Here is a 24,156-nt window from a genome sequence, read left to right as displayed (position 1 = left end):
GCAAAAATAGATAGAAGTATCAACAATGGCTAATGACCACCAAATTTGAGAATACAAGGTCAATCATGTCACAAAATTGGTAGTCTTCTTCCATCAGTTGGATTAGTCCTGAAGTTTGCAAAACTCTATATTTATGATAGTAACAACGAGACACATAATAGGATCCAATCTTCAAGGTTAACATTTCGAGTTCAAAAATAACTACTACTTACACTAAAATTTCAATTAATTATTCTGTTATATATCAGCACAATAATATACAAGCACAATGATTTATTCCATTTTGGTTGTAGGAACTCAAACCGTATATATGTTGAAATTGTCCAGCAACTAACAAACATGTTTGATATTTATAATGTCCATGCCAAATCATTTAGAATGGCAAGAGATAGATACAAGGACAAACCATATGATGACTTGAAGCTAAGACTCATAGCAAACAAGACTAAGGATGGTTAAATTTATAATATTCTTATTGTTTAAGAAGTTGCAGCCTTAATTATAAGTGATGTTGATACTGCTTCGCCTAGAGATATCATCATGGAAAATATAGGTGGAAAACTACAAAGAATAAATGAATTACACACAAGTTACCTAGGATTTCAGTACCCACTACTATTTCCTTATGGTGAGGATTGATATAGGCATGATGTTTATCACCGAAACACATTGTCATCAACAGGAAGAAAAAGGAATCGCCTAACAATAAGATAATGGTTTTGCTTTCACATACAAATAAAAGATTCTGAAGCAAGTACTCTACTAAGATCAATGAGACTATTTAGCAGTTTGTTGTGGACGGATATATGATGGTAGAATTTGAAAGATTAACCTTCATCAGGAACAATCAATCAAAACTAAAAGTTGAAAAGTACAAAAACCTTTATCAACCAAGTACAACTGAAGAAAATCAAGATCCAAGCAAAGGAAAGAGACTTATGTTGTCGTCAACCTTTGTTGGAAGTTGCAGGTTTGTGGATTAATTATATTTTTAAGATATGACAATTTGCAGACATGTTAGTTTTCCATATTTGTTTATAACATTTTCTAATTAAAAAAAATGTCCTAAAAATTGTTATGAAAATTCTGATCCAAAAATTCCAAAATATGTAGTCCGAAAACCACTTTTCCGAAAGTGAAATCTGAAAATTTGAGGGGTGCACACAGGAAGTAAAAGCCTTGAAACAAGTATGGATGTTGGACAATACGACTAGCATAATGGATTTTCCATTTTATCCCATCTATAAAATAATAAATTAGAATTTCTTGTGTATACAAATCTTCATTTTAACAATTAAACACGTTTTTTCGAAAAGTCAAAGCAAATTCTCATTTATCTATTTTTAAATAAAAAATAAAGATCCTAAATTCAGAGAAAATTTAATTTCAATATAATAAATGATATTTTTATTAAAAATACAGCTTTTTAAATAGCAAAGCTAACCTTTTATTTTTTTTTTGGATTCCTCCTTTCGTGGAGGGTGCTAGAACACCTCTAAACCAACATTAAGAACCATGCTCTCACGAGCATTGCTAGAGTACATGAACCATTCACAGAATATGTTACAGTTGTTTGTAGCATTTCTCCCACAAAATATTAATAGACTTGATAAACTACAAAGTAAATGAATTTCCAGAGACAAGCATTGTAAAGAAACTAAGGGAGAGCACTACCAAAAACTAACAGTTAATAATTTACAGATTGATCTTTTGAGAAAGGAAACAACACGAAGCCTCAATTTCTGCCAAAAAAAGGAATCAACAAAACCTCATAAATTTAACACCAAAAGAACTTTCCATCCACTTTTGCCGAGAGAGAAGTTATAAGCACACCGGCTGCTTGAAGTGTTTGACCAACATAAATTCCTGTGAATGCTCAACTGCGTATTTTTGAAGATAAAATCGGCAAATAAGTGACTTTAAAGGCTTTCAGCATGTGTACCAAAAGAGTCTTACCCCACATGACTTATCATGAATCTGAGAACTTCTCTGAATCAGATGGAAGTAGACCAGGAACGAATTTGTCCCTCAGAAGCACAAGAAAGATCCAAGAACATTGTTTTCATGTTTTCCGGTTACAGGGGTGATGTAGAAGACACAACCGCAACTTGTATGAGGGGACGCCCTGGGAGTTTTGGTGGCTCCAGATTTCCTTGAAGAAGAGATGCCCTTTCAGGATTTGAAAGCATTAGTTGCTGCATGTCCTTTGAAAGCACGTGGAAAACAGCCTGAAGGTCTATCTTTAGTTTTCGACAGGTTGCTATGGAATCAACACCACCCTTTCCAGATTGCTGCAGCTGATAAATTGAACTCAAGTTAAATTTACATACTGAATATGGTTTTTGCACCATAAATAATTCTATGATTAGGAGTGAAATGCCTTGTAGCACATTATGCAACAAATACTTACATGCTACCTTGCACATAGTATACAACAAAAGGGCCGGTGAACATTAATTGTTGTTTGTTCAAAAGTAAAAGTATGCTTTCGTGATGAAAACATGCGAAAAGTATTACATACGGTACAAAATCTCATCATTGCCTCTTTAAGGAATCAACACTATTTTAAGATAAAACAAAGAAAAGTAAACCTGAACTTCTCTAATTTCACCAATTGATACAACAAAAGATACAAAAGGAGCACTCTCCTTCCCACTGGATTAATCCAGTTACAAGACTCAATTCGCTGTGGTAATTGTAATTTGAAAGCCACTTCTCCAATTTGTTTAAGAAACAAATATAGTCAGGTTCATGATAACGTGTTGAAAGTTTGGGTGAAACTTATTAAACATAGAACTCTGTCTATGTGGTTGAACTTTTAGATACATCTGATCACCTAGTTTGATCATGGAAGATTTGCAAAGAACATTAGCATGAATTGTCGTTTAAGCCAAGCCTTATCTCTGTTCATAAGGTCCTGCACCATAGCTTCCACTAGAGTTTCTGAGTAAAAACCTGGCTATTGAAGGAGGAGGACGAATATAAACCACCTCAAAAGGAGTGCAACTAGTTGACACTTTGGAAACTGATATTATACCAGATTCTGCCCAAGGGATGAATTATGCCTAAACTTTTGGCTGCTCAGAACAAAAACTGCTTATATAAGTTTCCAAGGTCCAAGTGAGGACCGCGATTTGTCCATCCAATCGTGGGTGATAGGTTATACTCATCCTTAATTTCGAGTCCTGCAACCTGAATAACTCCTGCCAAAATAAGCTCATAAAGGTTGGGTCACGACCATCACAATAGAACTAGGTACTCCCATGCAAACAAATTATTTCCCAAACAAAATATGTCAGCAATAGACTGAGCTGAATATGGGTTTTACTAGAATGGAATGGCAATACTTACTCAATCTATTCACAACCACCAAGATTAGACCATTAGATTTGGGTATTGGTAAGGGTTGCAGTAGCCTTGTTGGAGATGATGACAAATACTTGCTACGTTTGGCATGCATGACAAGCTGCCACATATTCCGTCAGTACCCCTTTCATACCAATCTAATAAAGGGATTGCACAAGTCTATGGAAAGTGCGATATATTCATGAATGTCTCGTGGTAGATGAAGAATGAAACTCTTGTAGTTATTTAGGAATCCATTGAGATGTTGCTGCAAACACCAATCTTCCTTTGTAATAATCTGCTATGTTCCAAAGTATAACAGTGGTGCAAGTTTAGATCCTTGGTTAAATCCTCCTTGATTTTTGGCAAAACAGGATCAAGATTAACTTCATCATCAATAGCCACAATATCCTGCCAGAACGGTTTAGATATAGGAGCAATAGTAACAACCTTTTGCAGTTGTCTTAAAGGCACTTAGACTGTCTTGAGCCTACTAATTTCGTATAAAGTGTTGATAATAACTTGTTAATCCCAGAAAGCGTCTCAAGGCTCTACTAGTCTTGGGATTAGGCCATGGTAATATAACTTCAATAGGAGGTTGTTAGAACAAAGTTCAACAAACCCTTTGTATGATTTTGATTGTGGTTTGATGAAAAAGTATAAAAAATATACGAGTATCACATAAAGTCCGAACCAGATGTTAAACTTTTCTTACAAAACGCAAGTTGTGTGACTAAATATATGCAAGCGCTATTTGTTGTATGCTTCGTCTGATAGACCTAAGCAATTTGTGTATGCTCTTAGTCTAATAAGCTTTTGCTTGGACAAACACAAACGAGTATACTTCATCTGACAAATGCAAACCTTGAGAATTTCATGGTACACATCAAACTAATAAAATGCTTATTTTATACTTGCACGAAATGTTCACTTCTTCATTCTTTCAATAGGAGCTCACAACATTTTGTCAACATCAAGATCCTCTAAAGAATGTGTTGAAAGTTGCTCCATACAATAAACTTTTCTAAAATAGGTGGGATGTCAATCCTACAGAGTCAGTCAGTTGTACCAAGCCTTGCGCTTTGCTCGAAAGGTGGAGATAAGCTACCTACCTAGGCTTGTGAAGCTTTGTTGTGTTTTAGAGGTGTTGCCAAAGAAGCCACATGTATTCAATGCTAAAGTCAAGAGCATTCAATGCGTCTCAAAGCTTCAAGAGTGGTAAGATGCAAGAAGAAGCAATAGAAAAAGAAGACCCTCAAAATAGCTCCAAAAGATTTGTAATGGCTCTTTTCTTCTTAGCTTTGTATAATGGAGATATCTTTGAAGAAGGAAGGTTGAAGAAAGTGTTGCAACAAGAACGAGAACAAGCTCTTGTAATCTTAAGCAATCATTAGCCTTTGCTAGTGAGAAAGAACATTGTTCCTATTCATAGCTATCTATAAGAGAGCATAATGCTTATATTTGTAAGACATTACCTTCTTTCTAGTGAACAACCTTGCAATCCTTTAGATTACTTTCTTTGTAAACCTCTGTAGTTTTAGCTAGGAGTGATTGTTGTTCAAAAATACTCGATTTTAGCTAGGGGTAAGCGTATTCCAAACAATACTCGGTTTTAGTCAACAGTGGTTGTTGTCCAAACAATACTTGGTTTTAGCCAGGGAGTGGTTTAGTTCCAAAAAATACTCGATTTTAGCCATTGGTGGGTGTTGTCCAAACAATAATCAATACTAGCCAAGAGTTATTGTGTTTTAAACAATACTTGATCCTAGCTTGGAGTGGATGTGTTCCAAACAACACTCAATCTCAGCCAAGAGTGATTGTGTTCCAAAAATACTCAGTCATTAGCTAGGAGTGGTTGAGTTTCAAATAATATTTGTGTTTAGCCATAAGTGGATGAGGTCCAAAGGATATTCAGTTTTATCTTGCAACGATAGTCTACCATAATAGAACTTGACCGTGTTGATCAGAAACTAGATATACTCTAGGTTATCAGACAAACTAGTATAAAAATACCTTACATAAATCTCTCTCAACTCTTATATTTTTATATTGCATGTTATATATATATGCAACTAACCTAAGGAGAGTTTTTGCGAAAAACAAGTTGTGAAAAATGTTAGATATAGTTTGATATTATTAAGATATTGTTAGATATTGATAACCACAATATCAAACAATATCTTCTATTTAATCTTTTTATTTTCAGTTACTCTTTTTACTTGTACCTCTCTCTATTATAAATAGATTACCCTATGTGTGGTTTATACACAAGGGAGATTAATCTCAATCCCTATCTTCTTTATTCTCAACATGGTATCTAGAGCTTAAGGTTTTTTTTTTTTCCGCTATCGCTGCCTCCACCTCTGCCGCCACCGCCGCTGCTGCCACCGGAGCCGCCGGCGCCACTGCCGGCGCCGCCGCCGGAGTAGTCGCCGGAGCCGTCGCCGAAGCCGTCGTCGGAGCCGCCGCCGAAGTCGCCACCACCGTTGTCGTCGCCGGAGTGTTAGTTCCGACCGGCGACCATACAGTTTTGATCATCCCTCACGCGCCATTCGAAGCCGCATTCGAGCATTCGAAGCCGCGTGTCTTCCAGTTCCTCTATGGCGTCTTTCGCTGACTCTTTCCGTTCTGAACTCTCTTCTGTTTCATCCGATATACTTGTTATGTACAACAAATTTCTCAAATGGTATAAGGATCAACAGTTTTCTAGTTCCACTGCATCTGTTGCTCACACAGGTACATCTTTTGTTGGTCTGACTCAATCTTCTTCTCCTGGTCCTTGGGTTTTTGATTCAGGAGCCACTGATCATATTACTGGTAACAAATCTTTGTTCTCTTCTTTATCCTCTACTAATCCTTTACCTTCTGTTACACTCGCTGATGGTTCTAGAGTCTCATCTCATGGTGTTGGCACTGTTAAACTTTTTCCTTCTTTAACCATTGATAATGTTCTTTATGTCCCTGGGTCTCCTTTTAACCTGTTGTCCATCAGTCGCCTAACTCGTTCTCTTGATTGTGTTGTTTCTTTTACCAACAATTCTGTCTGTTTACAGGATCGGAGTTCGAAACAGGTGATTGGCACAGGATATGAGTCTCATGGTCTTTATCATCTTCGTCCCTCTACACACATTGGTGCAGTTATGGAGTCTCCCTCTCTTATTCATGCTCAGTTTGGTCATCCAAGCCTTGCCAAGTTACAACAGCTTGTCCCTGCCTTGTCCAAGTTGTCTCGTTTGGATTGTGAGTCGTGTCAATTAGGCAAGCATACTCGTACTTCTTTTCCTCGTAGTGTCACACGTGATGCTTCGTCCCCTTTTGCCTTGGTTCACTCTGACATTTGGGGTCCTAGCCGCGTTAAGTCTACTTTAGGTTTTCAATACTTTGTTACTTTCATTGATGATTACTCCAGATGCACTTGGTTATTTCTAATGAAACATCGTTCGGAATTATTTCATATCTTTCAATCTTTTTTTAATGAAATTAAAACTCAGTTTGGTGTTTCTATTAGAGTTTTGCATAGTGATAATGGCCGTGAATATCTTTCTCATTCTTTCAAACAATTTATGGCTTCTCACGGCATTCTGCATCAAACTTCTTGTGCTTATACCCCTCAACAAAATGGTGTAGCTGAACGTAAAAATAGACATCTTATGGAAACCACTCGCACTCTTTTAATTCATGGCGAGGTTCCTGAACATTTCTGGGGTGATGCCATTCTTACTGCCTGTTATCTCATTAATCGTATGCCTTCTTCGGTTTTAAAGAATAACATACCTCACTCCATTTTATTCCCTCATGAACCTCTTCATCCCTTACCTTTAAGAGTTTTCGGGTCTACATGTTTTGTTCATAATTTTAGTCCTGGTCTTGACAAGCTTTCTCCTAGATCACATAAGTGTGTTTTCTTAGGGTTTACAAGATCACAAAGAGGATACAAATGTTTTTCTCCTTTTCTTAACCGTTATTTTGTGTCTGCAGATGTCACCTTTAATGAGTTCTCCCTTTATTTTAAGAGTCAATCTTCACCTCTGACTCCATCCAATCCTGACAACTCTTCTAATACCTTTAACGTTCCTATTGTTTGTGACCCTCTTACTGTGTCTTCTTCACCCTCGGTTCCTGCTCCACAGTCACCTGCTCCTCCACCACCTCTTCAGGTTTATAGTCGCCGTAATCGATCACAACCACCACCATGTGACTCCACTCCAGTGCCAACTACTCTGTCTCCTCCGGCTCTGACACCTGAGTCTGACCTTCCCATTGCACTCCGAAAAGGTATGCGTTCTACCCGTAATCCCTCTCCCCATTATATTGCTTTGAGTTATCATCGCTTGTCATTACCTTTTTATACATGTCTTTCCTCTCTTTCTTCTGTGACCATTCCAAAAACTGTCTGTGACGCTTTAGCCCATCCTGGTTGGCGTCAGGCCATGGCAGATGAATTAAGTGCTCTTCATAATAGTGGAACTTGGGAACTGGTCCCGTTGCCGTCTGGGAAATCTGTTGTTGGTTGCAGGTGGGTGTTTGCTATCAAAGTTGGATCTGATGGTACTATTGATCGCCTCAAAGCTCGTCTTGTAGCCAAAGGTTATACTCAAATTTTTGGGTTGGATTATGGAGATACTTTTTCCCCCGTGGCAAAGATGGCTTCTGTTCGTTTATTTATCGCCATGGCCGCTCTTAAACAATGGCCTCTTTATCAACTGGATGTTAAGAATGCTTTCCTCAATGGTGATTTGCAAGAGGAAATTTATATGGAGCAACCTCCTGGGTTTGTTGCTCAGGGGGAGTCTTCTGGGATGGTATGTCGTCTTCGCAAATCACTATATGGCCTAAAACAATCTCCTAGGGCCTGGTTTGGAAAGTTTAGCAATGTTGTTCAACAATTTGGTATGACTCGGTGTGAAACAGATCATTCTGTTTTTTATCAACACTCGAGTGCTGGATGTGTTTACTTGATAGTATATGTTGATGACATCATTCTTACAGGGAGTAACAACCATGGCATCTCTCAGTTGAAACAACATATCTGTCACCATTTTCAGACCAAAGATCTTGGCAAACTCAGATATTTCTTGGGTATTGAGGTGGCACAGTCTAATGATGGTATTGTTATATCTCAAAGAAAGTATGCCATGGATATTCTGGAGGAAACTGGATTGATGAGTTCAAAGTCTGTTGATACACCCATGGATCCCAATACTAAACTTCTACCAAATCAGGGGGAGCCTATATCTGATCCTGAGCAGTATAGACGATTGGTTGGGAAATTGAATTATCTTACCGTTACTCGTCCTGACATTTCCTTTGCAGTCAGTGTGGTAAGCCAATTTCTTAATTCTCCATGTGAAGATCATTGGAATGCAGTCATTCGCATCTTGAAGTATATTAAAAAATCTCCTGGAAAAGGATTGTTATATGGTTCTAATAACCATACAAGAGTTGTTTGCTATTCAGATGCTGATTGGGCAGGAACTCCTTCTGATAGAAGATCTACATCTGGGTATTGTGTCTCCATTGGTGGTAACTTGATCTCGTGGAAAAGTAAGAAACAGAGTGTTGTAGCAAGATCTAGTGCAGAAGTAGAATATAGAGCTATGGCCTCAGCTGCCTGTGAACTTGTTTGGCTCAAGCAATTGCTTCAAGAGTTACAATTTGGAGATATTACTCAAATGACACTTGTATGTGACAATCAGGCTGCCCTTCATATTAGCTCTAATCCTGTCTTTCATGAGAGGACTAAACACATTGAGATTGATTGTCATTTCGTTCGGGAAAAGGTTATGTCTGGAGACATCAAGACTGAGTTTGTTAACTCAAGTGATCAGTTAACAGATATTTTTACGAAGTCTTTACGGGGGCCTAGAATTGATTATATTTGTAACAAGCTTGGCACATACGATTTGTATGCTCCAGCTTGAGGGGGAGTGTTAGATATAGTTTGATATTATTAAGATATTGTTAGATATTGATAACCACAATATCAAACAATATCTTCTATTTAATCTTTTTATTTTCAGTTACTCTTTTTACTTGTACCTCTCTCTATTATAAATAGATTACCCTATGTGTGGTTTATACACAAGGGAGATTAATCTCAATCCCTATCTTCTTTATTCTCAACAAAAAAGCTTCTAGCAATACATTTGTCAAACATGAAGACGTTCTTCATCAAACATAATCTTTTAAAGACTACTTGATAGGTCATCCATCAAGTATCAACTTCGTCTGTTTGCATTCACCAAACAAAGCTTTGCCAAAACTTTTTCAAAATTCCCAAAACACAATTCAACCCTCTCTTTTTGTGCTTTAACCTATTTTCCTCATAGGTAAAACTTCAAAGTCTACAAATACTACTTTGTATTCTTTTAGGATTTGAATTTTTTTCATTCTCAATTGCAACAACCAAATCTGCATACACTTCCCCTTCATGCTTCTCCGAATTTTCCATGGCTTGTGCTTCCATTATCAGAAGCTAGACAACTTTTGTTTCTATTAACTTCAACAATATTCTGGATGAAATCATATGCTTATATAAATTGAGATCTCCTTTGATTGTAAACTTTTGATCATAGTGAGAAAAAAGTCATAGCAAGGGTCTTCCAATTAAACTTGATCTCCTCTAAAGTGGCTAACCAAGTCATGCCAAAATAACATCTACTCCTCCTAATTCAAACAGAACAAACTCCTCTAAAAAATTATAATCACCTATTTTCGCATTCAAGTCCTTAGGTCGGCCATGAGTTTATTTTTATACCCATCTTCTAATCTCACCTTACAAGAATTTGATGGATCAATCTTTAACCCCAAATTGTGTAGCAAATCTGATGAAATTGTAGGAGTAATTAATATATCTAGGCAATCATGATGTGTAGGCTAGGAGGTTGAGTGTTGGATAACCTCTAACCTAGCACCTAGCTGCAGCCTTTAGTTTTTCACCTTTTTTGTATCTCCTTCATCATATATATAAATATCAGGAATAGTAGAGGGAATTCAAATCAAGCCCTCAAACATATTTTGTCTGTTTTAATCTCAACTTGGTATCAGAGCGGGTCGATCCCGCTCTGGTTTCCGTCTGGTATGTCCATTGGCACTTGTTGCCATCGTCCGCGGCTGTCCGCCGCTATTCGTCACTGTTAATCACCGTCTGTAGCTGTTCACTGCCATAAAACACTATCCAAAGCTACTCACTGTCACTGTTCACAAAACCGTCGCTGTCTGCCACTGTTCCGCCGCAGTCCGCCACTGTTCGCCGCCGGCCGCCGTCTCCGACCACCTCAGTTTTCGCCGGCGACCACTGGATCTGGAGCGCCTCTCCGAGCGACAGCCAACCCCACCGGTGCCGGAACCAGCCTCCCGTCGACGCGCCGCCACGCGCCGCTTCTCTCTCCGCTGCGAACAGGCGCGTGCAGCCCACGCGCCGCCTTCTGCTGCTCGGAACCTCACGGCGCCACCTCCGTAGCTCTCGCCGGAGTCTTCTGCTGCTGTTCCAACCCTCAAAACTCCGATTCAATGAGGTCCAGACGTCACCCTTGCGGACATCTCCCTCGGTCGTTTAAAAATCTCCACTGGTTTTTGCGTTTCTGCGTTTCTGCTCTCTGTTTTTTGTTCCCTTGATCAGAAATGGCCTCTGGAAGTGTTATTTCATTCTCTGGAAGTCCTTCCATTACTTCCGAGAAGCTAGATGGACAAAATTACCTCTCTTGGTCCGCTGCTGTCGAGATGTGGTTCCTTGGTCAAGGACATCATGACCACCTTGAGAAAGACGGAAGCCATGTGCCTCAAGAAAAAGCCGAACAGTGGAAGCAAGCAGATTTTCAATTGTGTGCCTTGTTGTGGCAATCCGTGGAGCCGAGACTGTTAATGTCTCTTAGGGCATTCAAAACATGTCACTCGTTTTGGAAGAGGACTCAGAATATCTATGCCAACAATATCCAACGCCTATATGATTCGGCGGACAAGTTGGCATCTCTGAAAATGACCAATCATGACATGATCTCCTTCATGAATGAAGCACAATCAGTCGTGGAAGACCTGCGGATGTTTCTCGAAGTCGACGCTTCAGATGAAATGAAGAAGAAGCTGGACAAATACTATATGGTGATGATTCTTCGCGCCATTCATCCAGACTTCAATCACATTAGAGATCAACTGTTGACCTCTCATGAGGTCCCTTCCATGGACACCCTGATCCAGCGTATGATTCGTGTCCCAAAAGTCCCAACACTTGAAATTCAAGAATCTCATGCTCGAGTAGATTCATCTGTTATGGCCGCTACTCGAGGAAGAGGAGGACGTGGACCTAGAGGAGGTGGACGTGGAGGCCGTGGACGTCCTCAATGCACGTATTGCAAGAGGATGGGTCACACTCAAGAAAACTGTTACTCCTTACATGGTTTTCCTTCTAAGACTGCTAATGTCTCTCAGGCTGACACTACTGAGTCCAAATTCACTGAGGACGAGTATCAAGAGTACCTATGTCTCAAGTCCAGCAGCCTGACACAATCATCTCAAGCCCCGAGTACTTCAACAGCTTGCATTTCTCAATCCATTGACAGTCACCATGCATGGGTAATTGATTCCGGTGCTTCTGACCACATCTCTGGTAATACCTCTTTGTTCTCAACCATTTCATTTCAAGACAAACCTCATTTTATAACCCTTGCCAATGGCTCTAAAACTTCCTCAAAGGGAGTCGGTCGAGTCATCCTGTCTCCCTCCCTCACTCTAAAATCTGTCCTTTTTGTCCCTAATTGTCCCTTTAATTTAATTTCCTTAAGCCAGTTAACCAAATTGTTCAACTGTTCAGTAACCTTTGATCACAAATCTTTTGTTATACAGGAGCGTGGTTCGGGGAGACAGATTGGAGAAGGATATGAAGCCGGCGGTTTATATCATTTTGGATCTCGTCCACGAGTGTCATGTGTTACAGCTCCTAGTCCTAAAGTGTTACATGATCGACTTGGTCACCCTCATTTGTCTAAATTAAAAAAAAATGTGTCCTGAACTTAGTGGTCTCCACACCTTAGAATGTGAATCATGTCAACTAGGCAAACATGTTAGATCTGCTTTTCCTAAAAAGTCTCTCTCACAATGTAATTCTAGTTTTTCCATCATTCATTCCGATATTTGGGGACCTAGTCGTATTTCGTCTTTTGGTTTTAAGTATTTTGTTACTTTCATTGATGAATTTTCACGATGTACTTGGGTTTATCTTATGAAAGATCGTTCTGAATTGTTATCCATCTTCACATCTTTTTTACACGAAATCAAGAACCAATTTGGTCGAGTAATCAAAATCTTAAGAAGTGACAATGCCAAAGAGTACTTCTCATCTGCTTTGTCTGCAGTTTTAAGTTCACATGGTATCTTGCATCAGTCCACTTGTCCACACACACCACAGCAAAACGGTATAGCAGAAAGAAAAAATCGACACTTGGTTGAAACTGCTCGCACACTTTTGCTTGGTGCTCATATCCCTGTCCATCATTGGGGAGATGCCCTCTTAACTGCATGTTTTCTTATTAATCGGATGCCTTCCTCCTCTCTCAATCATAAAGTCCCTGTCTCCATCTTGTTTCCAGATAACCCTCTTTTTCACATTCCTCCTCGGGTTTTTGGTTGTGTATGTTTTGTTCACGACCTGTCTCCAGGTCTAGATAAGCTTTCTGCTCGTGCTCTCAAATGTGTCTTCTTGGGCTATTCTCGTCTTCAAAAAGGGTATCGGTGTTACTCTCCTGAAACCAAGAAATACTACATGTCTGCCAATGTCACATTCTTTGAACAAACCCCTTATTTCTCTTCCTCTGTTCAAGACACTCATGTCATACAACAAGTCCTCCCTCTTCTTGTGGTTGAGTCCCCTATCTCAGATGTCTCTGTCAACCCAAGTCCTACTCCACCTACTCCCGAGCCCCTATCCCCACCTACTGATACCTTCCCGAGTCCCGACCTCCCACACAGGACTCTGACGGATAGCCCAATTATCCAAGAATTTGGTGACTGCTCGACTTCAGATCCTTCTCCTTCGTCTCTTGCTCCCACGCCTCCTGATGAAGGTAATTCTGGTTGGCCCATTGCTCTCCGAAAAGGTATTCGTTCCACTCGGAACCCCCATCCTATTTATAATTTTCTTAGTTATCACAGATTGTCGCCTTTCTATTGTTCTTTTTTATCTTCAGTGTCTTCTGTTCCTATTCCCAAAAATGTGAAGGAAGCCCTTGATCATCCTGGATGGCGACAAGCCATGATTGCAGAAATGCAAGCTCTTGAACACAACCACACTTGGGAGCTCATGCCCCTCCCACCGGGCAAGAAGGCAGTTGGTTGTCGATGGGTATATGCAGTTAAGGTTGGCTCTGACGGTCAGGTTGATAGGCTCAAAGCCCGATTAGTTGCCAAAGGGTACACTCAGATTTATGGCCTTGACTATTGTGACACTTTCTCTCCTGTGGCGAAAATGACTGCTATTCGACTCTTCTTTGCAATGGCCGCCATTCGTCATTGGCCACTTCATCAATTGGATATCAAGAATGCTTTCCTTCATGGTGATCTTGAGGAGGAAGTCTACATGGAGCAACCCCCTGGATTTATTGCTCAGGGGGAGTCTGGTATGGTGTGCAAATTGCATCGCTCTTTATACGGCCTCAAACAATCACCACGTGCCTGGTTTGGAAAATTCAGCTCCATTATTCAAAGTTTTGGGTTGAGACGCAGTGAGGCAGATCACTCCGTCTTTTACTCGCATACTTCTCCTGGGAAATGTATCTACCTAATAGTATATGTTGATGATATAGTCATTACAGGAAATGATATTGTTGGCATATCTCAATTAAAGGAGCACTTGTGTAGGCATTTTCAAACCAAGGATTTGGGAAGCCTCAAATACTTCTTGGGCATTGAAGTGGCACAGTCTAAACATGGCATTGTAATCTCTCAAAGGAAGTATGCTCTTGATATCCTGCAAGAAACTGGTATGATTGATTGTAAACCAGTAGAGAGTCCTATGGACCCAAATCAAAAGTTAACAACTGAAGAAGGTGAATTATTCTCTGACCCTGAAAGATACAGGAGGCTGGTTGGAAAACTAATTTACCTCACCATTACAAGGCCAGATCTATCCTTTGCAGTTGGAGTGGTTAGTCAGTTTATGCAGTCTCCATGTGTTGGCCATTGGAATTCTATCATCCGCATTCTAAGGTACCTAAAAAAGGCTCCCGGGCAAGGGTTGTTATATGAAGATCGAGGAAGCTTTCATGTCTCTGGATATTGTGATGCGGATTGGGCAGGATCTCCTATGGACAGACGATCTACTACTGGATACTGTGTATTCCTTGGAGGTAATATTATTTCATGGAAAAGTAAGAAGCAGAGTGTAGTAGCTAGATCGACAGCTGAAGCTGAATATAGAGCCATGGCATCACTAACATGTGAACTTATATGGGTGAAGCAATTTCTTCAAGAACTTAAGTTTTGTGACATCAAGACTATGAAGATGTATTGCGATAATCAAGCTGCTCTCCACATTGCTTCAAATCCAGTGTTTCACGAGAGAACAAAACATATAGAAATAGACTGTCATTTTGTTCGTGAAAAGTTATTGGCAAAGGAAATATGTACTGAGTTTGTGGGATCGAATGACCAACTCGCAGACATGTTGACCAAGTCATTAAGAGGACCTCGAATTGAGTTTATTTGTTCCAAGCTGGGTACATACAATTTGTATGCTCCAGCTTGAGGGGGAGTGTAGGAGTAATTAATATATCTAGGCAATCATGATGTGTAGGCTAGGAGGTTGAGTGTTGGATAACCTCTAACCTAGCACCTAGCTGCAGCCTTTAGTTTTTCACCTTTTTTGTATCTCCTTCATCATATATATAAATATCAGGAATAGTAGAGGGAATTCAAATCAAGCCCTCAAACATATTTTGTCTGTTTTAATCTCAACTGAAATAAAGCTGAGTAGCATATTAAAGATATTAAAGATTCATGGATTCTCTAATTCCTAGTCTTGTATGTCCTGTACTAGGTTTGGCCACTATTAACCCAGAGAAAGATTTCCACTCCCCTGCTATGTTCTTTCACACCCATTGGACGAGTGTGCACTAGGTTTGTTTTACTGATTGTGTGTTCGAGATAAAATTCCTCTTTGACCTTGATAATGGAAACTTGAATTGGATTCTCGAAATGAAGGACCATTGTTGTGTTGTCCTTCATAGCCTCCTCCACATCATAGGCTATTTCCATAGCTCCAATTAAGTTCCCTAGGTCATGTGGTCAAACCTAATTTTGTATATTGTGTCGTAGACCTGTGAAGAAATACACCATCAACCGATATCTCAATGTTTGGTTTAGTTGTGGCACATTGGGATGAAATCTTTCACACTCCTCGTTTGTTTGCCAATCTCTCAAATAATGTCCCACTCTGGCTGTGTTAATGCAAGATCTTCCCAAGAAGGGTTCTGGGATTTTTGTTGCTAGAATTTGAACCAATGGCCAACATTTCCTTAATGTTAATAAAGGCTGGGCATAATTTCTCTGATTCTGTGACGTTTTAAACTTTAAAAAAATTGTCATCCTCACTATCCAACCTTGTGGATCATTCCCTTCAAATGTGGGCAACTCCACCAGTTTAACCCAAGGGCATAGTGGTTCTTCCTCATCCTCATTAAATCCATTCCTGTCAATGTGTCCTCTTCCTTTTTCTCATCACCATTGACAGAATTTTCTCTTCCATCTGATAATTCTTTCTTTTCTAAATTTCAAGAAGCATATACTTAATTTCTCTCCTGTTAGGTATTCTTTCTTTTACCAAAGTCATGTTTGTTCTCAACCCTACAATCTGCTTCCTCTGTTCGTTGGCCCATTTTTTCAAAGCACTCACTCTAGTTTCTATTATGCCACTGAGACCCAGCAGGTCGGACCAAAATTGTTAAGAATCAACTATTTTAAGAGAAAACAAAGAAAAGTAATTACTAGCAGACATTAAGCCGTAAAAAGTACCTTACAACTGTATTCTTAGTCATTGTTTTTAAACCTCCTCTTATAATAAACCTGCAATCCTGTCTTATTATCAACAGACTGTATTTGCTTCTGTCTATGAGCCTCCTAAAAACTATTCTTAGTCAAGTATTCAACTCTCAAAGCTACCTCATACAGATCGTTCTCGAACCAGCAGACTAAATAAATATGCCAAGGGTACTAAACTTTTGCTTTTATCCTAGCACATTACTAACCAGCTCTTTGTCTTTTCAATAAGTTCATGCCCATCATCTTAGAGCCTGAATACCTTTATAATAGTTTAATTAGTACATGCATGTGCAAGTATGCATCATATGCAGATTACTAATCATAAATGCTAAGGCTCATTAAGCTTGAGCACAAATTTTTAGTTTAAATCAAACCTGGTTCCATTCGTAGATTCTAACTGAACAAGCTTGAGCATGTTAGCATTCATCTGAGGTTGCTCTCCTACCTCTAATCAAGCCAAATTGACAGTAAAACTAACCAAATTTGATTCTTAAATTTAAGGGGAACCTACCCTAAAAAGCTAAATGTTAAGGGAAAAATCAAACACTTGAAGACTCCACTAATCGTCTTATTCTACTCATGTGGGAAAGTAGTCCAATTTGTATGGTGCATTTTTCCATGGGAACACATTAACATCAAATCTGAGAAATTACCATGTTAAGCTCCAAACAGACAAATAGGATGGGGCAAATCATCTACTTATTATAATGGTTCCATAGATACCATAGTGTTACAATTTCTCACAGCAGAAGGAACAATCAGTGAAAAATATGTAATGTCAACAGAAAAATTCTAGAGTATTTTCTTTTAACATGATGCCTATGTATCAATAAAGTTCTAGACAATATTTAGCTATTACAAGCTACATCAAATAATATTTTTTCATAATAAGCGAAATTGTGTATATCTTTTTGATTTCTACACATTTCACTAAATATGAACGTTTGAACTTTCGTATCATAGCTTTATGATAATCAAAACTAATGAAAACCTTACATAATTCCATTGTGGTCAATTGGATGAGATGAAAGAAGACAGAGAAGAAAACACATGAATAATAACGCGTTTTCTTCTGTTTGTTAGAAGAGGAAACATTAACTTATAGAAACAAAAGTTCAAAATTTATATTCCATTTTCTCAACAACTCAAATTTCAATGTATCCTCACTTTTATTTCCTCTAAACCAAACAAAGAGGTAATTAATGGTAAGTTTTGTTGACAGAATCTAGGTAGACACCTCCATCATAGAAAGGAGAAGATTTCAATGTCAAGAAATGAGGGATATTAAAAACCTTAGTCTATGTCAAAGATTGCTCTTGGAAAATTCATAATTCATATAATGTCTAAAGCTTACAAACAAAAATACTACAGTAATCAACCGAAACAGATCCTTGGAATACTAAGAAACCTGCACATTCACACAAACAAATACCAATAAAAAATTAAATTCTCTGCTCTTAGTGGTAGGTAAACATTTGATGACATCATGAAATCTAAATAAAAACAAAAAGGGGAGAGCAGCAGAGATAACATACCTATCATGTCCTTCTATCTGAATTTGAATATCAGTTTTACACTATTAGTTACAGTAATGGCAGGGAAGTGAAGTGACACGCATTAGGCAGAAGTGCAGAGGAGTGGAATATGTAAGTGTGCTTTAAGGAGAGAGAAAAAACAACAGAAAATAAGAGGTAGCAAGCAAGCAAAGAGAGATAAGGATTATATACTGGGTGCGGTAGCCAAATAAGGAGAGGAGTAGTTGGTATTAATATTGACTAGGCTGAGTGAAAAAGCTGGTTCTTCCCAAGGCAAGGGGTTCTCTAGATGTTTTTCCTATTTTCTTGGATAGCATTTTCTACCACTAAGGGGTTCTCTAGTTCTTTTTATTATTTCTTCAATTGCAGTATTGTAACAGAGATTTACACCTTTGATACACTTCTAATTCAGTAGCTAGCATCAACATTACTCGAGTTTATTTTAAAATTCCTCCCCAGTAAAACAATATTCATTACTCGGCATGTACGATGATGGATATCAATTCCTTTGCAAATGCAAATAATAAAATTGAAAACGATAACAAATCAAACATATACGGAAATAGCAAGTTTTATTCTTGTTGGACAAAGTAAAGGTTTGGTCAATCAACATTATACATTTATTTGAGGTTCCCAAGAAAGCACACTACCTGTATTTCTCTGAGGAGAAGTCTCTCTATAACATTGAATGAATCCACAATTTCCAATTCAGACAGTCTAGAAATAAGCTGTTGGATGTCAGATTTCATTCTGGCTTGCCTCCATAATCTACCTTGCTCATGTTCAGCAATAGCACGCCTCCTCTTAAACCATGGCATAAAGTTGGGTCCATATAGGAATCGCCTGATGAGAGTATGCAAGCAAATCATGAGAAGATTATATAATTTAATAAGAACCGCAAATTCAGTGTAAGGTCATAAATTCATAATGTACAATACTATATATTACGGAGAGGTTTGAAGCAAACGCTAGTACATGATTGATAAATAGTGCAAACATGAGTATTACCTGTACAAGTCAAGCCAATTAGATCTCATTCGCTTTAAGATAAACTTCCCTGGACCTCTTGCTGATAAACTTGCAAGAAATTCATCAGCATTGAATGGAGGTAGAGAAGGAGGGTCTATATAAGGAGAAGATCCTTCTGATGGTATTGATGTCCTAAAATATGGGCTAAAAGGAGCCAAAAAGTTAGTAGTGAGCTCCAAGAAGTGTCTCCGTAATATCTCATTGTTCACAACAGACATTGACTCCTCAACTCTAGGTGACACCCCAGCATCTATAAGCCTATTCAGGATAGAAGTATCTGGCTTCGTTGTGGCAGAATAGGTACTCCAAATGGCCTCCTTATGTTCTGTCATGAGACAAAGAGGACCATCTCTCCGCAGTCTAACTGCACTCAATAAATTCGAAGGAGAGAACTTATTTAAGGAAAGTTGTTGAATCCCAAGACCTTCTGGTCTGCCAGAAATTCTCCCAGTGGACCTACTCATAAGAGTAAGCCTGTTTGAATTAGGAGGAGGACTTCCAACTGAGACAATGTGCGGGATGTTACGCAGAGCTTTGAGGAAGAAAAGGTTTGTCACCCCTAAAATCATTGATGGGAAAGCTTCACCTTCTTGGATTGAGTTTAAGCGTGCAAAGACCGGATCATGAATGGTAAAGTAAGGCCGGAAATCAACACTGCAAAGTAATGGAGCAAGCAAACTCACAAGACTAGCTACGGCCTCACAACACTGGGGAGGTGTGGGGGCAATGATGAGAATAGGCTCACCAATGAGTAACAACTCCCACAGCAACCAAAGCTGCAATAAAATCCCTCGGAACGAACCAAAAAGATCAGAATCATGAAAAAGACCTTGTGGGACAGGCTGATTATTAGGAACAAAGGGTGTCATAGAAGAAGCACCCTCTTCAAAAAAAACTTCACCTTCCAAAGGCAAACTGTGAGCAGGTGGCAAATTCACTTTAAGTGCTGCATTTCCTATAGGAAGATCCATCACCTTACCAGGAACTGGAACAGGCCATTTAGAAACATATGCAGCAATATGCTCCAAAGCTTTCTTGCCAATGTCAAAAAACAAAGGGCCCACAATTTGCAACAAAGGTCTAAACACACTTGAATAAGGATTATAAGACAAAATGACAACAGACTTCTGCTCCCCGCCTCGCTTTAACCGCTCATCCTGTCTCTGCCTATTGAACACATAACCATACAAGAATTTGGAAGCATTGCTACTATCAGCAACACTCTTTTCATCTAATGACTTCTTAAGAATCCTGCGAATTCGGAAAAAGAAGATACAATCGTGAATGCTGGATCGGTTCTGGTGCTGTGAAACGGAATCAGGAAAGGAACTATAAGCAATTTCAAGCTCCTCATCGTGTGAAAGACAACCCTGTGGATAACACTCTTCCACAAGCTGACCTTGTTCAAGATCAAACCTTATAGCACAAAAGGCAACAACCCATCGTTGCAATGATTCTGAATCAACACTCGGGCTCACTTCTGTTCTCACTAAAAACGAAGGAGACCTACTCATATCTTCCAAAAGATAACACAAAAATTTTACAAACCAACCTCAGTTTTCCGCTACAAAACCAGCATTATCACATTCATTGGTCAACGGGCTTAATTTCTAAGAGAAACCCAAATGAAAAGGTGGAAATCTGAGAATTGGGTTTTATTCTCTAACGCCAAAAGCGCAAGAATTATGCTACACCAAAAACAACCTTGCTTAACTACTTGTTCGTGTTACTCTGGGTAGCAGATTAGGAACCGAAAAGGGCTTCCACAAGATCCAGGATTTAGAAAACGAAACGAAAATGAGATTAATTGATTGATTGATGAAGATCTGGAAAATGGGTACCTGAAAATGTAAAGGGGTGGCTCAAATCCAAATTGAGAAGTTGTATGACAGGTGTAGGAAAAAGGGAAGGGTATTGCAAATGGTTGAAGAAGGGTAATATCACACTTTAGGAATTTAAGAGAAATAGAATTAGTGCGATATTTTGGGAATTTAAGAGAAATAGAATTAGTTGGATTTGCAGTGTGATTCAAACTTTCAATTCCAAATCCAAGGTGCCTAGCTAAAATTTTGCAAAACACTTTTTCCTTACGGGACAAAGTTTAAAATCTAATCATATACTAAGTTTTTAGTCAACAATTTTTTCATAAAATTAATTTGTATTAAACGTATTCCTGAATTGTAATTATAAAATTTTATATTGATTTTAAAATATCAGTTACATTGCGCAATTTGAGGTGAAAAATAGATTCTTCAGAATAAAAATAATATTTTTAAACTTTTATAACATAAAGCGCTTTTCACTTTACATCAAAAATAAATTTCATGATAATATAATTCATAAAAACAAGTAGTAATAAATATAAAATGCTAAGAAACATTAAAAGGAAAGGAAGAATCTTAAGTTAAAAGAAAGAAAAATAGAAAATTCAACGCATACATTGTAAGATCGTAGGAAACAAATAAATATATGAGAAATGAAATTATGTATTATTGAGTTTGTATAAAATGATATATATGAGGAAGGAAATTATGTATCATTCGGTTTGTATTAAATGATATAAGATGTGTGTTATATATACACATAAAATTAATTTCAGAAGTCACAGGTAAATTGTCCTAAAACATGGGTCTATGCTAACATCTCCTCAAATTTAAAATGTTACGACTAAATGCATTAAGAGTTTGTCAAATACAAAACGAAAGCGTAAAACGGAGTGCGGCTTGGTAAATATATTTGCAATTTGTAGAGTCGAAGGAAAACATGGTAACGATATAATGTCAAGTTGAAGATGGTGGCAAGTAAAATGACAATCTGTTTCAATATGTTTGGTTCACTCATAAAAAACAGAGTTGTGAGCAATATGAATAATACTTTTATTGTTAAAATGTAGAGATATAGGATCTTTCAAATAGATACTCATATTTGTAAGTAAGCAATGCAGCCAAATAATCTCACAACTAGTCAAAGTCTGGCACAATACTCAGCTCCTTTGGACGATTGAGATGTAACATCTTGTTTCTTACTTCCATGATATAAGTGAATCACTAAGAGAAATACACCACCTAGTAGTGGATTTCTGATCATTAGGATCACCATTCCAATATGTATCACAATAGGCACATAAGTCTAAAGACAACGTAAAAGAAAGCAAAAGAAATTGAAACTAAGTGCCCCGAAGATATATGAAAATATGAAGAACAACACCCCAATGAATTGTTGTTGGAGCTGAAACAAACTAACTAACAACATGTGCAATGTTTGGACGAGTCACAGTAAGATAAACCAGACTCCCAACAATAATTCTATATAAAGTAGAACCAGTCAAAGTAACATCATCTACTGGGAAATATTGTACACTTGTCTCAAGAGGAGTATCAATAATCTTGTTGTTAATAAGCCGAACACGCTTAAATAGATCAATAATATACTTAGACTAAGACAAAAGATAATTTTTGAAAGAAGAAACAATCTCAATATCTCAAAAGTAACGCAATACACCTAAATCTAGTTAACCTCTAGGTACAACTCATCCTGAGACCTAGCTGACCTCCACGCCATTCAACCGAGAAGGTACATGTGTCATTAATGAGTTTTGATGCAAATAATTATTAATGTAGTTCTATTTTTTAGAGGACAAAAATACTCACAAATATTATAATAATAATATATGTGATATATTAAAATAAAATTTAAAACAATTAAATAATAAAGTAAAGTTAATGAAGTTGTAATGTAATGTAATTAATAAAATTATATTGAAAATATGAATATTGTAACACTATTTTGGTTTAATGGAATATAATACAGTAATATATAAATTAAATTTAGAACTCTATATAATGAAAATGACTAATGCAGTATCATATTAAATAACATAAAAATTATTAAATAATTTTATTATGTAATAAAAATAAAATAGAAAGTTAAACTTTTGTTGACATTAAATTTTATAATTTAATAAAATTATTTTATTATTTTTAACTTTTTTTATGTATGAAAAAAAATTATAAATAATAATTTTATAACATTTGTAAGAATTTTTGTTCTTTAAATATAAAATATTATCACATTAATAATTATTAAAGTTAAAATTTATTTAATACTTTAATTTATTATATTTTTTTATAAAATTTAATGCATATTGATTATTTTTAACTAGTATTTAAGAGTTCTGATCAGTACCATAAATATATCACAAAAGTCACTCTCTTGTTAATAAACTTGTGATTGAAGACAACATTAAGAAATTTGTACTTTCGTTCCGAAGTTTTTTTTCTACAAAACATTAAATGTAGTCGACCATGTAACCCTTCAATCAAGATTCGTTACAATTGTGGTTCTAATTGTTGTGATTCTCAAAGCTACTTCTACATAGTGGAATAATTAACTAGACTTATTAAGATCATGACAAAAAACATGCTTCTTTAAATGAACAAATTTGATTCATAAGTAAAAAAATAACAAAATGTATGCTTTTTAATTGGATATCCAAAGTTATTTGGATTAAAAAAATATTCTTAAAAATATTTTTCTAAGTGGTTCTCAAAATTGTATATAAGAAGCAGTGTGAGGTTGAAGATTTTTACTATTCACTTCTAAAACCTCTTTTTCATTTTGCTCTCTTTTATGTTCTTTTAACCATTCAAGAATTCTTTACCCAAATACTTTCTTTTGATTTCACTGAAACCTTCTTCGATAGATCACATATTCTCCTAACCATTTTTCATTATATTAATAATGCCATTCCTCTTATTAGACTTGAACAGGTTAACTTGGATGTTCATCTTACCTATTCAAATCTTGTTTGATCGTTTTTCCAAAGATTCTAGGTAAAACACCATTAAGAATCTCACAATCCCATATCTTTGCCCTTCCATTTGATTCTAAAATATTAGTCTTTAATAGTCTGTAACAGTACTAGAAAGCCAGAAATAGAGTTCTGCAATAAAATACTGATAAAAACCAACAAATTTGTAATGACTCTGATTTATGGGACAAAAAGTTCAATGCCGATACATTCAAGAAAAAAGGAAACTGTATTCAAAGTGAAATAACAATGTTCAAATTGCAGGGATTGAGCATATAGAGATTGCCCCAACATCCATTCCTACAATTACAAGGCAACAATGAGATTAGGGGAAGTTAATTGTGGCATTCAGAAAGGTACACATAAGGAAGGAGGGCTACAGAGAGAATAATTAGGGTGAGAGAATTT

At 37.3% G+C, this 24,156-nt stretch overlaps 1 protein-coding gene and 1 pseudogene across 2 annotated transcripts; one reads left to right on the top strand and one right to left on the bottom strand.

Moving 5' to 3' along the window:
* Positions 1 to 1,423: 1,423 nt before the first annotated feature.
* LOC114163083 (uncharacterized) lies at positions 1,424 to 20,961 on the bottom strand. 2 transcript variants are annotated; one of them, XR_003599360.2, is made up of 4 exons: positions 18,918 to 20,961; positions 18,560 to 18,752; positions 1,957 to 2,297; positions 1,424 to 1,880 (listed from the first exon to the last, which is right to left on the bottom strand). XR_003599360.2 is itself a non-coding variant. In XM_028047160.2 (3 exons), the coding sequence occupies exons 1-3, from the start codon at positions 20,450 to 20,452 to the stop codon at positions 2,076 to 2,078; spliced, it is 1,950 nt and encodes a 649-aa protein (XP_027902961.1). In that variant the 5' UTR covers positions 20,453 to 20,961; the 3' UTR covers positions 1,424 to 2,075. The 2 variants fall into 2 exon arrangements, 1 of the variants encoding a protein (XP_027902961.1); XM_028047160.2 differs by having other exon boundaries at positions 1,424 to 2,297.
* On the top strand, positions 14,321 to 15,118 carry LOC146883481 (secreted RxLR effector protein 161 pseudogene; annotated as a pseudogene).
* Positions 20,962 to 24,156: the final 3,195 nt, after the last annotated feature.

Source organism: Vigna unguiculata, chromosome 9 (assembly GCF_037176805.1).
Source record: "Vigna unguiculata cultivar grain cowpea cultivar isolate G323 ecotype 2 chromosome 9, ASM3717680v1, whole genome shotgun sequence".
Lineage (NCBI taxonomy): Eukaryota > Viridiplantae > Streptophyta > Magnoliopsida > Fabales > Fabaceae > Vigna > Vigna unguiculata.
Note: the sequence above shows the minus strand (reverse complement) of the source record. Positions and strands in the feature narration are given on the sequence as shown.